General features: G+C 47.1%; 1 protein-coding gene across 1 annotated transcript in view; it reads left to right on the top strand.

Annotated features, from left to right (window-relative positions):
• PPAP2B (phosphatidic acid phosphatase type 2B) overlaps positions 1-14,311 on the top strand; it is a 59,957-nt gene that overhangs the window by 31,992 nt on the left and 13,654 nt on the right. The window contains exons 3-5 of the mRNA XM_009993604.1: positions 4,099-4,256; positions 10,506-10,789; positions 13,652-13,709. Of these exons, the coding sequence (XP_009991906.1) occupies positions 4,099-4,256; positions 10,506-10,789; positions 13,652-13,709 (500 nt within the window). The remainder of the gene's footprint in view (positions 1-4,098; positions 4,257-10,505; positions 10,790-13,651; positions 13,710-14,311) is intronic.

The following is a 14,311-nucleotide window of genomic DNA, read 5'->3' as shown; positions in this document are numbered from 1 at the left end:
GAATATTTTTTTTTCTTAGTGCTAGATTTCCAAACTTGATTGGTTTTATTAAATGGAAAGACAAATTTAAACCCCACACTGAAATATCAGTGTAGGACACCAGCGGCTAGAGGTCACCAAGTCATTTGGATTTCCTCCCAAGAAAAGCAACATCATTTTTCAGTGTCCAGCCCCATGGCATCCTGTGGTGCCTTGCACAATTCCTTACTGTCCACACCTGCTCTGTGCTGCTCAGAGCAGGGCTGAGTCCATTTGGATGGGGCAGGATCAGTCCCCAAGAGATTTCTATTATACTCGTGGTTTGCAGCCCTGTTTGATCTCCTGCAGCACAGTAAGATAAAAGCATGTGGTTGGGATTTCCTTTTGTTATTAAAGCAAAAAAAAACCCCATTTTATAAGGAAAGAACCCCTTTCTTTCAGCTTCTGAAGGATGTTACTATTCAGAAGAGTGATCTCCACTCACCTTTTTTTTTTTTTTTTTTTGCTTTGGAATAAGCAGAACCCTTTGTTCTGTACTTTGGTTTCCTCTGTGAAATGGGGATAACAGCCTTTTCCTGGTAGCAGTCCTGTGCGGATCCATCAGAGTTGCATCCATGCCCTGGAGTATGGGCCACAGGCTGCTGTGTAATTTCTCAGCATGGAGATACCAGTATTAAGGAGGATGTGAGACCCTCTTACGGTGTTAATAAGATTTTTGCAGCAGGTCTTGTACACGTAGGTGGGTGGGTCGTAGCCACAGATGGAATGGCCAGATAGGGCCATTCTGAGAGAAGAAGGACCATGCCCAAATTCAGTGTAGTGTTTTGCCTGCCTTGTAGGGCTGTCACTTCAGTGCAGGTCCTCATTCATTATTATTTTCTGTAATGGACCTCTTGTACTCTCCATAGCTTTATACCATGGGTAGGGATGGGGAGTGATGGAGGTTGAAAACAGCATCCTTCTGGGGAGGTCAGCTGCTGAGTTTGTAGGTGCAAGTCAGTGCAACCAAGGAGGCATAATCTGAATTTCCTAATAAAACAGTGAATCAGAGAGGTAGAGTTGTACTGGGGCAGAAGAAGTAAAGGAGGCCAGATGTACCATCCTCATGGTATAACCCCACACTGCTTGCCTTCCCTTTCCAAGGGTGCGTGGGCTGTAGTGCTGCTTCTGGATACCTTTGCCTCCAGCAGATCTCCTCCTGTGAAGAGTGTCTGTGGTGTTTTGCTGACGGTCCCAAAGGCATCTCTCTCCATGTTTAATTTTCTGTCTTCTCGACTTCACTCTCTACTGGTTTTCTGCAAAACCCATTCTCTGGCTGCCTTTTGGCATCACTACAGGCTTCTCTGTGCTGGACCCCCCTTGCCATAAAAAAGGTGGGTGGTGACCTAGTGACTAAGACAACTCATCCTCTGAGAAATGATCTCTTGGAAGAGCCATCTTGGGCATGATCTACACTTCGGCATGGACTAAGCTCTTCTATTCCTTGGGTTGAAAGCAGTGTCTCACCCAGCCCTCACCATCAAGGGCATGTTATGCCTTCTAAGCAATTTCAGCTCTGGAGAGTATGTTTGTTTCTCATGTTTAAAAAAAAAAAAGGGGAAGGGGAAAAAAAAAAAAGGGAATCTGAGGTTACTGTTTTGCTGGAAAAATGTCAAGACTCGATTGGCAATATCCCGCTAAACCACAAGTTTGTAGGAGAGAAAACAAAACCATTGGATTTTCTAAACTCTGCCTGTGCTTGCTTTTAGAAAAATGTAAAGCATATAGGTCAGTTCTGCTCTTATTATAGCTGTGGCCAGTGGATATATCATTGGAACGTGGAAATGCCACCCTATGCTGTTCCATGAATGAAGGGAAAACAAATCTTCAGTATCCCTGGGTTCACATAGTGTATAGGAACCCTATTGTCTTTTTTTTTTCCTCTTTTTTTTTTTTTTAAGCCAGTTTTAGTTTTCAGATGTATTTTATTGTCTGTGGGAACATGTGTTTTACAGACCTGTCATGTGAAAGCTATTAGCAAGAGGAACTGGAGAAATAACAATAAGCCACGTAACCGTGGCAATGTCTACTCCCCGGGTTCAACCCTCGGGCCGCCGCTTGGAGCGCCTGTGAAATCGGATCGTGCCAAGCGACATCAGCTCTTCTCCTGCCATTTTTCATTGGGAAACTCAGGAATTATTTTTTTCCAAGTGGCCTATTAATACCGGATTGCTGGCATCAGAGGCATGCCGTGGGGCCAGGCTGGCCAGGCATCAAAACAGTTAAATGGTGGAATGAAGATCAACTGGGTTCACACGAGATGTCCGGTTTTATTTACCCAACCTGAGCCGGGCGAGCGGGTTGGAAACCTTTCCTCACCCCTTCACACATGAGGTGGAAACTGGGCTGCCCTGCCCAGCACTTGCCATTAACCCTTTTCCAGAGTTTTTAGAGAGGATCTGAAATGTCCCTGAGAGGTGGCCTGAGCTCTTGGGTACCTGAGAGGCTTCAGCTCTGTCCCTGCTCACACAGAGCAGATGATGGAGACTAACAAAACCCCCTAATAATCCTGGAGTAGGTAAACCTGGTAACATGTAGGAAAGGAGCCAAAATGGATTGTGCAAAGTGAAATGCAGAAAGTGGCTCATATGGAGATGGAAAACGTTAGTTTGACACACTGGATGGTGTCTTTGCTAATCACATCTAGTAGATCACAATTATTAAAACTGTGCTATTGACAAATTTCACTGAAACCCAACAGCACTTCATTATTTTTAGATAAACTTTTTTTTTTTTTTTTAATTTTAGAAGGAATATCCCTCTGATGTCTTAGACTTCTAGCTGTGTAAACAAACCCACAGATACTTAAGCAAGTTAGTGGTCAACAATTACTCCCTAATGCTTTCTGTAGGATCTGGGTGTGAGACTTGTCTTGGCCCAAGGACAGTTTGAACCACTCTTCAGTTTGTTTTCACTTTACCTGGGTTTCGCTCTGCTAGTGGGAGGAGGGTTTCCTGTACTTTGTGGCTTGTGATTTACTCTTGAACCAAGTTTCAGGGAATTTGGTGCTTGTTTTGGTAGGGATGTAGTGCTTCTCTCTGTGATGGGCTTGGTAGGAAAGATGGATGGGGAATCTGAGGCCAAAGGAGGGTGGTTGCCCTGCCCTCCCATCATGGCTGGGAGATAACCCAGGGCTCTCAGGTTTGAGGCAACACTTGTATTTCTCTGAAATACTTAAAAGAATATGGACCTGGACATCTGCAGCAGTTTTGAAGTGTCCCCTCTGTAGCTCACATCCTAACCCATCAGCCTGTGGTTTTGAGCCCATCTCTTCCATGTCTGGTGCAAAGGTCCTGCTGAGCTGTGCAGACACAGATCCCCTGCACAGAGGGTTCACAAATAGCATTTGAAAGCATTTTAAATAGCATTTTCTTGGGGCTTTAATGTGACTGAAGGTGAACAGGCTCAGATGGGAGTTGAGCAGCTCTTGTGGATTAACGGTCTGAGAGAGTGCCCAGGTTCCCCTTGCACAGATGGGTCAAGGATGGGTGTCCTGCTCAAAGCACAGTCTTACAGTGTTAGTAGGTACAAACATAGCTGTACCCTGAAAAAACAAGAGAGGAGGGAGCTGAGGAAGGCTTCAGAGGCACTAAAATAATGGGGATGGAGTGTAGCTGGGCTGACCAGGTAGGAGAAGCTGTGCTGATACTCGATCCTCTGGTGTTTGTTTGCACAGCTCTGGGCTGCCTGCCTGTGGGGCAACCAGCAGAGCATCAGGCTCTCCCAGGAGAAAAGTGCCAGGTTCGTTTTCATGGCTTTCTGCAGAGGGATTGCTTTGGGGGTCCATTCCTGTAAGTTAATATTTGCAGTGCACAAGGCTTAACTGAAACCAGGCAGTGCAGACATCTGATAACCATAACAGAGGAGATGCTTTTTCCCTGCAAGAACGACTTGGAAAAACAAACCCCAATGTTATTCCCTTTGGAAAGATAGCAGTATGAAAATCAGGAATGGTGCTGCGTGGCCTGCAAGTGGTTTTCTAGTTCGGGGGGGGGTGTTCATTTTTTATTATTTTTTTTGTGTGAGTTGCTCGTGTTTGCCTGCATTGCTGATGGGTTTGGTTATTGTCTCCCCTTGTAGCCGGGTTGCCCTTCCTCATCATCGAAACCAGCACAATCCAGCCCTACCAGAGGGGCTTCTACTGCGACGACGACAGCATCAGGTACCCCCTGAAGACGATGGAGACAATCAACGATGCGGTGCTTTGTGCTGCAGGCATCCTCATTGCCATCCTTGCTGTAAGTACCAAAACCTCCTCTCCTGCCTCTTGGCCATCCTTGATGATTTTTTGTCACAGCTGATGCCACCGGTGACCCATCAGTGTTGAGCACCGTCTTGCTGGTGTGTTCATCGTGTCTACCAATCTCCTCTGCTATTATCTAGCTTCTGTGTGAGCGTGGAGCAGTAAACATTTGCAAATGAAAGCTTGTAATGGGAGGAATGAGATTACTCTTGAAGCCCATAAACAGGCCCAAAGCTGTTTGGGCAAGTCTGTGAGCTCCACAAGAGCTTTTTCACCCTCCGGAATGAGTTCAGAGTAGAAGCAAGCAGACTTGAGTGTCAATAAGGACTTGGCAGGGTTTGTCCCTATTCAAATAACTCCTGGTATTTGCCTATTTTATAAAGTTAAAACAAAAAGAAAAAACAAGATACATCTTTTCAGCTAACCAGTGCCTGGAAAAGTTTCACAGGTTAGTATTAGATTTTTAAGAGATTGTATATTGCAGCCTTATTACAAAGACAATTAAAACCTTCCACGGGCAGCACATTCCCAGAGTTCTCACTGTAAAAAGTAGTTAATGCACCACCTTCCCAATGCCTCCTCATTTCTCTTTTCTTGCCAGGTTTCCTAGAGCTGTGCTAGGAAATGATTACATGGTAAGAGCTTTATATATCAGCCAAAAAAGCTGAATTCAGCCCAAGGAGTTGAGCTTCCTTACATCAGCACATACCTGGTTCTGGGGCAGAAGGCAAGAGCTGTCTCCTGCTTGCTGTTTAAATTATTCCAGCTGAAGATCAAATTCCTCTATGAAAGTACCTCCATTTTCCTTCTCACCTGCTGCCAACAGACCTCAGGTGCTTTCCCAGAGGTGGGCTTCCATCCTTTTGGTCCTGCAACTGAGGAAGGATGGATACAAAGAGTTCAGGAGCACTTGTTTCCCTCCTTGCTTTTATCTTTCATACTAGGAGCAATGTCACAGGCAATAGGTATTGCAGCATGGCAGGGTGCCTGCTTTGGTTATACCCCGTCCCCAGCCTTGCTGTGAATATCTCCATCATTTCCTGATCTCTCCACCATATCCTGACCATGCTTTGCAAGGTAGGTCCCCAAAACTGCCTCATTCCTGTGACCCCACACTCCTCCTAACAAGCCCAGAAGGTGCCAGACCCTCAAATCTATAAACACAGCAGAATTTTGCCCTGCAGGTGAATTACCCCCAAGTGTGGAAAAGCCATAAAAAGTGAAATAAAAAAGCCTCTCATTTTTGCATTACTGCCTAAGCTATCAGCATGCCAGCTCTGTGTGGAGTGGGCTTCTGATCAGTAATGAGGCAGTGGCAAATACAGGAGTTGGAACAGAAACTGGAAACATAATCAGCTGCTGATGTGATCCATCAGCTTTCTCCCATGGAATAGCAGGTCAATTAAAAGAGAAAGAAAATCCCCAAAGAATTAGATATTTCTGCCCTGGTTTTGCTGTGCCCACAACAAATGTAACTTAATAAGGTAAATTAAAAAGCTGGGTTATTTGCTGTTGAGTGATACAAGTGGCTAACGAGGAATGGAAGCAACAGATTTCTTTGCTATGGCAGAGTGTGTGGAAAATTCAAGTCAGCCTGACCTCTTTTTTCAGATGTAACCCAGATACCAGCACTGCTGCAGCATGGTAGGAATTCCTTCCAAATCCAGAGAGCACTGACTCTGCTCTCCTTTTGCTCACAATGTCTGCTTCTGGAAGGCAGGACAGTGGTTGTGAGGACTTGCAGGGAGCTGACCTTCTGGATGGCGCAGCCAAAATTTCACACCCTTACTTAATGTGCTGTCGTGGTCAGTTCTAGCCTTGGGTAAAAGGTCCAGGTCAGGTTTTAAATGGCTTGAGGACACCCAGAGTGCTCATTAATGGCAGAGGCGAAGACCTTTGCTTCAATCAGGATGTGAGAGGTTACGCATTTGGTTTTAATAGCTGTATATTTACTGACTTCAGGCAAATGTCTGTGCAGATGACCTCGTGCCCCTGGGCTGTGCACCTTCACATCACCCCTGACTACTCTTCTTGCTGGAAGATGGTTAAATTGATCATCTTGAGCATGGAGGCATGTTGATGGTCCCTGGGATGGCCAGGGAATGGTGACATTTTCTTCTTCCTGAGCTTTGCCTGAGTACTGCTGCTGAGCTGCCCTGTGTCCCCACACTTGATAGGTCTTAAAAGCCAATGAAAAATACCTAAGAAAGTTAATTTGGTAGATGATCTAAATTGCACAGCTGGATTAGCTGATTGTTTTACAGTTAAAGGTGATACACTTCAGTGTGATTAAACACAGAGAATGTTCCACCAGAGACGTAAGTAATTAGAAAAGCTCTAAAAGTAATGACAGGCTAAGGGGGTTGCTGGTGATACTTTATAATCATGATAAAAGGGCACAACAACCACAAGTCTGCAGAAGGCATTCACAGAGAAGCTTAATGTTGGCTTCTCTCTAGTGACCATCTTTCTGAAATGTGTGTGACAGTCCCCTGGGAGCTGTGCTCACCTCATGGGTATGGCTCATGTCCCATGCAGATGGCTCGCCAGAAGCACACGGTGTAAGAAACAGCCTAATATCTTTTAAGACTTGTTTTCTTTTCAAGATGTCCTTTCAGTTGGTGCACATCTGTGCTGCATGAGTATTTCACCATCCTGCTCTATCTGGGACAGCACTGCCAAAGAAACAAGTTCACCCCATTTTTAGCTTCTCGTTAAGGCTGAGCTGTGGCTGTAGCTGAGCAGGGAGAGTTCATGGCTGCCCAGCAGTGTGCTAGTGAGGGAATCAAGTCTCCAGTTTACAATCTGCTACATCTGTGCAATTACCCAGACCACCAACGGGGAGAGAAAAATATTAATCCCCAGACTTTTGTTGGTCCCCTTTTTTAAATGGTCACATGCCTTTCCCAGGCCAATAGCCTTGGATTTACGTGGATCTGTTTGTGAGTTTGGAGTCAGGGCACACCTGCCAGTATCAGATGTCATCCTTAATTTGTCTCTGCAAAGCAGAGGCAAAGAAGTTTGGACTCTCTTGGGACCCCCTTCTTGCAAATGTAGGCATTTGGGAGGCTGCAGGTGGTGCCCATGCCCTCATGCAGGAGCATCCATGTCCATCCAGGACGCCCTGCAATTGCCTCCTGCAAGAGGAGCAGGAAGTGCTCCAGCCTCCCTCTGTGGTTCTCATGCTAGTAGATGTCATGGCAGGTGGTCCAAAGTGGAGATAAACCATGGTCTTTGGAGTCTGAGAGGATTACAGTGCTGCTGGAGCCAGTTAGCTGCAGCTCCCTAGAGAACTTGAAAGAAGGGCAGGGAACTGCTAGAAAGAGTCCAGCACAGAGCCACAAAGATGATGAAGGGAATGGAACATCTCCCTGATGAGGAAAGGCTGAGGGAGCTGGGTCTCTTGTTCTAGTGTGAGATGTCCCTGCTTATGGTAGGGGGGTTGGACTAGATGACATTTAGAGGTCCCTTCCAGCCCAAGACATTCTATGATTCTATGACTCATCAGAGCAGTCTGCCAATACATAAATAGGAGTTCTGTTCTTCACTGGAAAATCTGTCCCTCACAAACAGCAACATATCTGCTGGCTTTGGTTTTCTTGTTTTAAATATTAAACATTAACTGAGGTTTATGGGTTGGTTTTTTGGTTTTGGTTTTGTGTTTTTTTTTTTCAAACAAAATGTAATAAACATTTTGGATATGCTGTATTTTATTTCCATGCTAAAATTCCTTATCTGGCTCAAATGGTGAAGTATGTTGTTTATAAAAGCTGAATATGCAAAGCCAGTTATAACTTAAGTCACATGCCCATTATAGCCTTTTGCTTGTGTAGGATAATTCTGGTTGGAGTGAACACACAAAGTTAATTCCTTCATTCTTTCTGCTTTGTGCAAAGCTAAAAATAACTCAGGTTTACTTAGGGGAAATAACCTCCAGTAGAAAGACATAAAATTTTAATAACCAAACCAGAAAAATATATGTAAACATATCTTAGCTAGATAACGCTCTCCTTAATTTGAAGTAGCATCTGTAGAATTACAACAACTTAGGAGTTCACAGACTTGTTTCTTAGCCACTTGTATATAGGTATCTTGCTTTTCAGGCTTCTGAGAGACTGTGATCATACAGTTTTAGATGTTCCATGTTAAGAGGGTTACTATCCTTAGCATTTAACCAGTTACTCAGCAAAACAAGTTATCTCTTTATATCTCTCAGAAATATACAGAGATTTACTAGCATGACTTCCTGTGCCCCTAATTTGGTCCAAATAATTTTGACAGCAGCTCCAAGGGGTAGGGTGATGTCTTGCATAAGCCCAGAGAGGCCGCATCTGAAATATTGTGTCCAGTTCTGGGCCCTACAGTTCAAGGACAGGGAACTGCTAGAAAGAGTCCAGCACAGAGCCACAAAGATGATGAAGGGAATGGAACATCTCCCTGATGAGGAAAGGCTGAGGGAGCTGGGTCTCTTTAGCTTGGAGAAGAGGAGACTGAGGGGCAGCTTCATCCATGTTTATGAATATGTTAAGGGCGAGTGTCTGGAGGACAGAGCCAGGTCTTTTTTTCAGTGATGTCCAGTGATAGGACAGGGGGCAATGGGTGCAAACTGGAACACAGGAGATTCCACGTAAACATCAGAAAAAACTTACTTACTGTGAGTGTGACAGAGCCCTGGAACAGGCTGCCCAGAGAGGTTGTGGAGTCTCCTTCACTGGAGACATTGAAAACCCCCCTGGACACGTTCCTGTGTGATGTGCTCTGGGTGATCCTGCCTGGCAGGAGGGTTGGACTGGATGATCTTTTGAGGTCCCTTCCAACCCCTAAGATTCTGTGATTTTGTGAACTCTTGGCCAGGACCAGATTTCCAATAATAAATCTTAGCAGTGACACGCAAACCCCAGGATGACAGTGCAGTCACTCAAAGTATGTCTGTGCATGGTAGCAGAGAGAGCTTGGCTTTTACTTTTTATTATTGTAGCTGTATCTCTCTTTGATAAAGGCTGCTTAGCTGCAATTGCAGCTGCCTTAGGTCAACCTTTGTTTTTTCAAGCAACGGTACGAGTGAGTTCAAACAATGATACAGCTTCATCTCCTCTTAGTCTAATTGCCATACTTTTCCAGTTTATTAGTTTCCAAAGGTTGTGCCAAGCTTTTAAAAAAGGTAGGCAGGGGAGCCTTGTCTCCTGCATGCTGCTGGCAGGCTGCCACACCGGGAGGAATATTGCTGGCTGCTCCAGAAAGGGATTAACATGAAGGCATTTTTCCTGACAGTTAACTGTACATATCACAGTCCTTGTGACTAGAGAGGGGCAGGGACCGGGGGTGGCCAGAAGGGAAGAAAAAAAACCCTTCCCTCGATTTATTACTCAGGTATAAAAACATTTAAAATAATGAATCAAATCCTAAAGCTGTAAATCTGGAGTTCAAAAACCAGGCGTGTAACGTGACAGAGAACAATTTAAGCCTCTCTTTGGGAGAAGTGAGACATTTGGAGGACTTAATTTCACAGCCTGATTTTCATTAACCTGCCTTTTAAGACTTGGGATCATTAGAAGTCAAGTCCTCTGCTCCCTGACTGTGAATTACGCCGATACTGTCAAACAGCAACACCCCTGTCACGAGAAATATGTCATTTGCTGCCAGGCAATGGCAGGACCCCTTGAAATGCCTAAAAATAGCTGGTGTTTATGGAGGCTTCGAGCTGCTTGAATTGGGTCTGGTGGTGGCAAGGGATCTGAAAGGCCTGACCTTTTGGGCCAGGATCTGAAAAGTTGGGGCCTTTCTGAGTCTTCCTGTGTTGTGCTCATGGTTTTCAGAGAGGGAGACGAGAAGGTTGTTCATTTGTTTTCCTCCCAAATCAGTTTGCTAAGAGGGTAGTGGATCTGGCCTCTCCTCCCCAAACACACAGTGATTATTTATCTGGTTTATGTTAAAAAATTTTTCCACTCTGCTGGTGTAGATCTGGGGTACTATTGCTCTTCTGTAAAGATCTGCCAACGTGCTAAACCAAAATATACCTTTTTTTCCATAAACAACATTTAGAGCACTGCAGTCTCTCCTTGAGCGGGAAGGGGAGGAGGATGAGGAGATGCTGGGCTGATGGGCTCTCCTTCCTGGCCGTGGGAGCAGATTCCTGCTTCGAGATGCTTGGAGCACAAGGAGCTGTCTCAGCTGGGCCTTAGCCACCCATCTTGCAGAGCATCTTCCCTGCTCTCTAACCTCTCCATTGCATTCCCCCCCACAGATAATAACCGGAGAGCTCTACCGCATCCACTACCTGAAGGAGAAGTCACGTTCCTTTATCCAGAACCCCTACGTGGCTGCTCTCTACAAGCAGGTGGGCTGCTTCGTGTTTGGCTGTGCCATCAGCCAGTCCTTCACAGACATTGCCAAAGTGTCCGTCGGGCGCTTGCGGCCGCATTTCCTGGAAGTCTGCGACTTGGATTTCTCCACCATCAACTGCGCCAAGGGAGTTTACATCCAGAACTACACCTGCAGGGGAAGCGACAGCAAGGTCCAGGAGGCCAGGTGAGAGCCCGTGGTGTCTCAGCCATGGGTCGCTGCCACCAAAATGGTGTCTCCTGCTAAGTATGTCCTGGGGTTTTTCTGCCAGCAGTAGATGATTCAAAGGCTACTTTTTCTGCAAAGACTGTAGCTCAGTCTGGCAGCAACGGGCAGTTTCCCTTGGGAGTCATGGAACCTGGCTGAAGGATGTTTCTTTTCCTTTCTCTTTACTCCTACACTATTGTTTCCCTGAGTGGTTGCTCAATTTGAGAATTCACTGTGAGAGCTGAGCTCATGGTTAGCAGCTTGAGCTGTCCCATGCTGTGGAGCAATGGGCTGAGAAGACAGGCTGAGAGAGTTGGGAAGGTTCAGCCTGGAGAAGAGAAGGCTTCAGAGAGACCTTGGAGCACCTTCCAGTATCTGCAGAGGCTACAGGAAAGCTGGAGAGGGACTTTTGACAAGGGCAGGGAGTGATAGGACAAGTGGGGAGAGTTTCAAGTTGAAAGAGGGTAGATTTAGATTGTATTTTAGGAAAGATTATTTCCTGTGAGGGTGGTGAGACAGTGGCCCAGGTTGCCTGGGGAAGCTGTGGATGGCCCATCCCTGGAAGTGTTCAAGGCCAGGTTGGATGGGGCTGGTCTGGTGGGAGGTGTCCCTGCCCATGCAGAGGAGGCTTGGAACTCGATGGTCTTTAAGGTCCCTTCCAATTCAAACTAGTCTTTGATTCTCCTCCAAAGAGGCTTCATGTTGCCTTTTAAGACTTGGGATCATTAGAAGTCAAGTCCTCTGCTCCCTGACTGTGAATTACGCCGATACTGTCAAACAGCAACACCCCTGTCACGAGAAATATGTCATTTGCTGCCAGGCAATGGCAGGACCCCTTGAAATGCCTAAAAATAGCTGGTGTTTATGGAGGCTTCGAGCTGCTTGAATTGGGTCTGGTGGTGGCAAGGGATCTGAAAGGCCTGACCTTTTGGGCCAAGATCTGAAAAGTTGGGGCCTTTCTGAGTCTTCCTGTGTTGTGCTCATGGTTTTCAGAGAGGGAGACGAGAAGGTTGTTCATTTGTTTTCCTCCCAAATCAGTTTGCTAAGAGGGTAGTGGATCTGGCCTCTCCTCCCCAAACACACAGTGATTATTTATCTGGTTTATGTTAAAAAATTTTTCCACTCTGCTGGTGTAGATCTGGGGTACTATTGCTCTTCTGTAAAGATCTGCCAACGTGCTAAACCAAAATATACCTTTTTTTCCATAAACAACATTTAGAGCACTGCAGTCTCTCCTTGAGCGGGAAGGGGAGGAGGATGAGGAGATGCTGGGCTGATGGGCTCTCCTTCCTGGCCGTGGGAGCAGATTCCTGCTTCGAGATGCTTGGAGCACAAGGAGCTGTCTCAGCTGGGCCTTAGCCACCCATCTTGCAGAGCATCTTCCCTGCTCTCTAACCTCTCCATTGCATTCCCCCCCACAGATAATAACCGGAGAGCTCTACCGCATCCACTACCTGAAGGAGAAGTCACGTTCCTTTATCCAGAACCCCTACGTGGCTGCTCTCTACAAGCAGGTGGGCTGCTTCGTGTTTGGCTGTGCCATCAGCCAGTCCTTCACAGACATTGCCAAAGTGTCCGTCGGGCGCTTGCGGCCGCATTTCCTGGAAGTCTGCGACTTGGATTTCTCCACCATCAACTGCGCCAAGGGAGTTTACATCCAGAACTACACCTGCAGGGGAAGCGACAGCAAGGTCCAGGAGGCCAGGTGAGAGCCCGTGGTGTCTCAGCCATGGGTCGCTGCCACCAAAATGGTGTCTCCTGCTAAGTATGTCCTGGGGTTTTTCTGCCAGCAGTAGATGATTCAAAGGCTACTTTTTCTGCAAAGACTGTAGCTCAGTCTGGCAGCAACGGGCAGTTTCCCTTGGGAGTCATGGAACCTGGCTGAAGGATGTTTCTTTTCCTTTCTCTTTACTCCTACACTATTGTTTCCCTGAGTGGTTGCTCAATTTGAGAATTCACTGTGAGAGCTGAGCTCATGGTTAGCAGCTTGAGCTGTCCCATGCTGTGGAGCAATGGGCTGAGAAGACAGGCTGAGAGAGTTGGGAAGGTTCAGCCTGGAGAAGAGAAGGCTCCAGAGAGACCTTGGAGCACCTTCCAGTATCTGCAGAGGCTACAGGAAAGCTGGAGAGGGACTTTTGACAAGGGCAGGGAGTGATAGGACAAGTGGGGAGAGTTTCAAGTTGAAAGAGGGTAGATTTAGATTGTATTTTAGGAAAGATTATTTCCTGTGAGGGTGGTGAGACAGTGGCCCAGGTTGCCTGGGGAAGCTGTGGATGGCCCATCCCTGGAAGTGTTCAAGGCCAGGTTGGATGGGGCTGGTCTGGTGGGAGGTGTCCCTGCCCATGCAGAGGAGGCTTGGAACTCGATGGTCTTTAAGGTCCCTTCCAATTCAAACTAGTCTTTGATTCTCCTCCAAAGAGGCTTCATGTAGGCAGGGCTGCCAGCACCTCCCCTGTGAACCTCGCCAGCAGAGGCTCAGTTTTGACACTGCCAGGGGCACATTTCACATGGTGCAATTAAGCAACTGGAGAGGTTGTTCGCTTCTTATTTCTTCATGGTTTCCTGGTTATTTAAGGAGAGACGATGAGTTATCGGGCTCTCCTGGAAATAACTGCTGTCCCACGAGCAGACCAGGAAGGGCTGAACAATGGGAGCATCCTGCCCATCCGTTCACCTCCTGCCCGCGCATGAGCGGGGCGGAAAATGGGGGGTTTGTAACCTGAAAGACTGGGGGGTTGTGGGTCCCTCTGCTCTGGCACCCTCTCGGTTAACCTGTTACATGTAAAATTGTGACACTGAAGATTAAAGTGGCTGGTTCTTAGCACTTGCTTTGTTTTGCAGGAAATCCTTCTTCTCGGGGCATGCGTCCTTCTCCCTCTACACCATGCTGTACTTGGTGGTAAGTACCTCAGCCCTGCTTCAGCCTGAGCTGCTTGATCCCCTGCTCCCCTTCCCCAAGGTGCTCACCTGTGTTGGGCAGCGATAGCGGCGCGATGAGCATTGGAGGCAGGGGAGATTGGGTGAAAAAAAGGAGCCTGAACATGCTGGTGATGGAAAGATCCACTCTTGGCCCCTGAGGGGTTATTTGGAGATTCCTGGGGCGATGGCTGAGCTGTGCAGCTTTGGGATTTAGCCAAGGCTGCAATTAAATCCGAATTCTACTAAATCTGTGCAGGTTTGTTCACCCCGCATTGTTGTTTCCACTGGGGAGAGTTCAGGGCAAGCCAAACCCCTGCACTGATGGAGGGGGAAGATGGGCAGTCACGGCTCTGTCAGGGGTGAAGGCAGGTTCCCAAACGTGCCAGCTGAGCAGGTGGAGCAGCCTCCTGCCTGCCTGGAACTGGAGTGAAGGGCTGGGACTTGTTTTTCTTTGTCAGTGAGAAATGGCTCTGCCCTTCCTGCGCCGGGGCTGGGGCCGGGGCAGCTGCCAAGGTGCTTCCTGCCGGGCTGCAGGAGGCAGAGGCTGCCCGCCCCCCCTGGGGCTGCACCCACCCACAGCCT

Source organism: Chaetura pelagica, unplaced genomic scaffold (assembly GCF_000747805.2).
Source record: "Chaetura pelagica isolate M959 unplaced genomic scaffold, ChaPel_1.0 scaffold433, whole genome shotgun sequence".
Taxonomy (NCBI): domain Eukaryota; kingdom Metazoa; phylum Chordata; class Aves; order Apodiformes; family Apodidae; genus Chaetura; species Chaetura pelagica.
The sequence above is the reverse complement of the archived record's forward strand: the minus strand, read 5'-3'. Positions and strand labels throughout refer to the sequence as shown.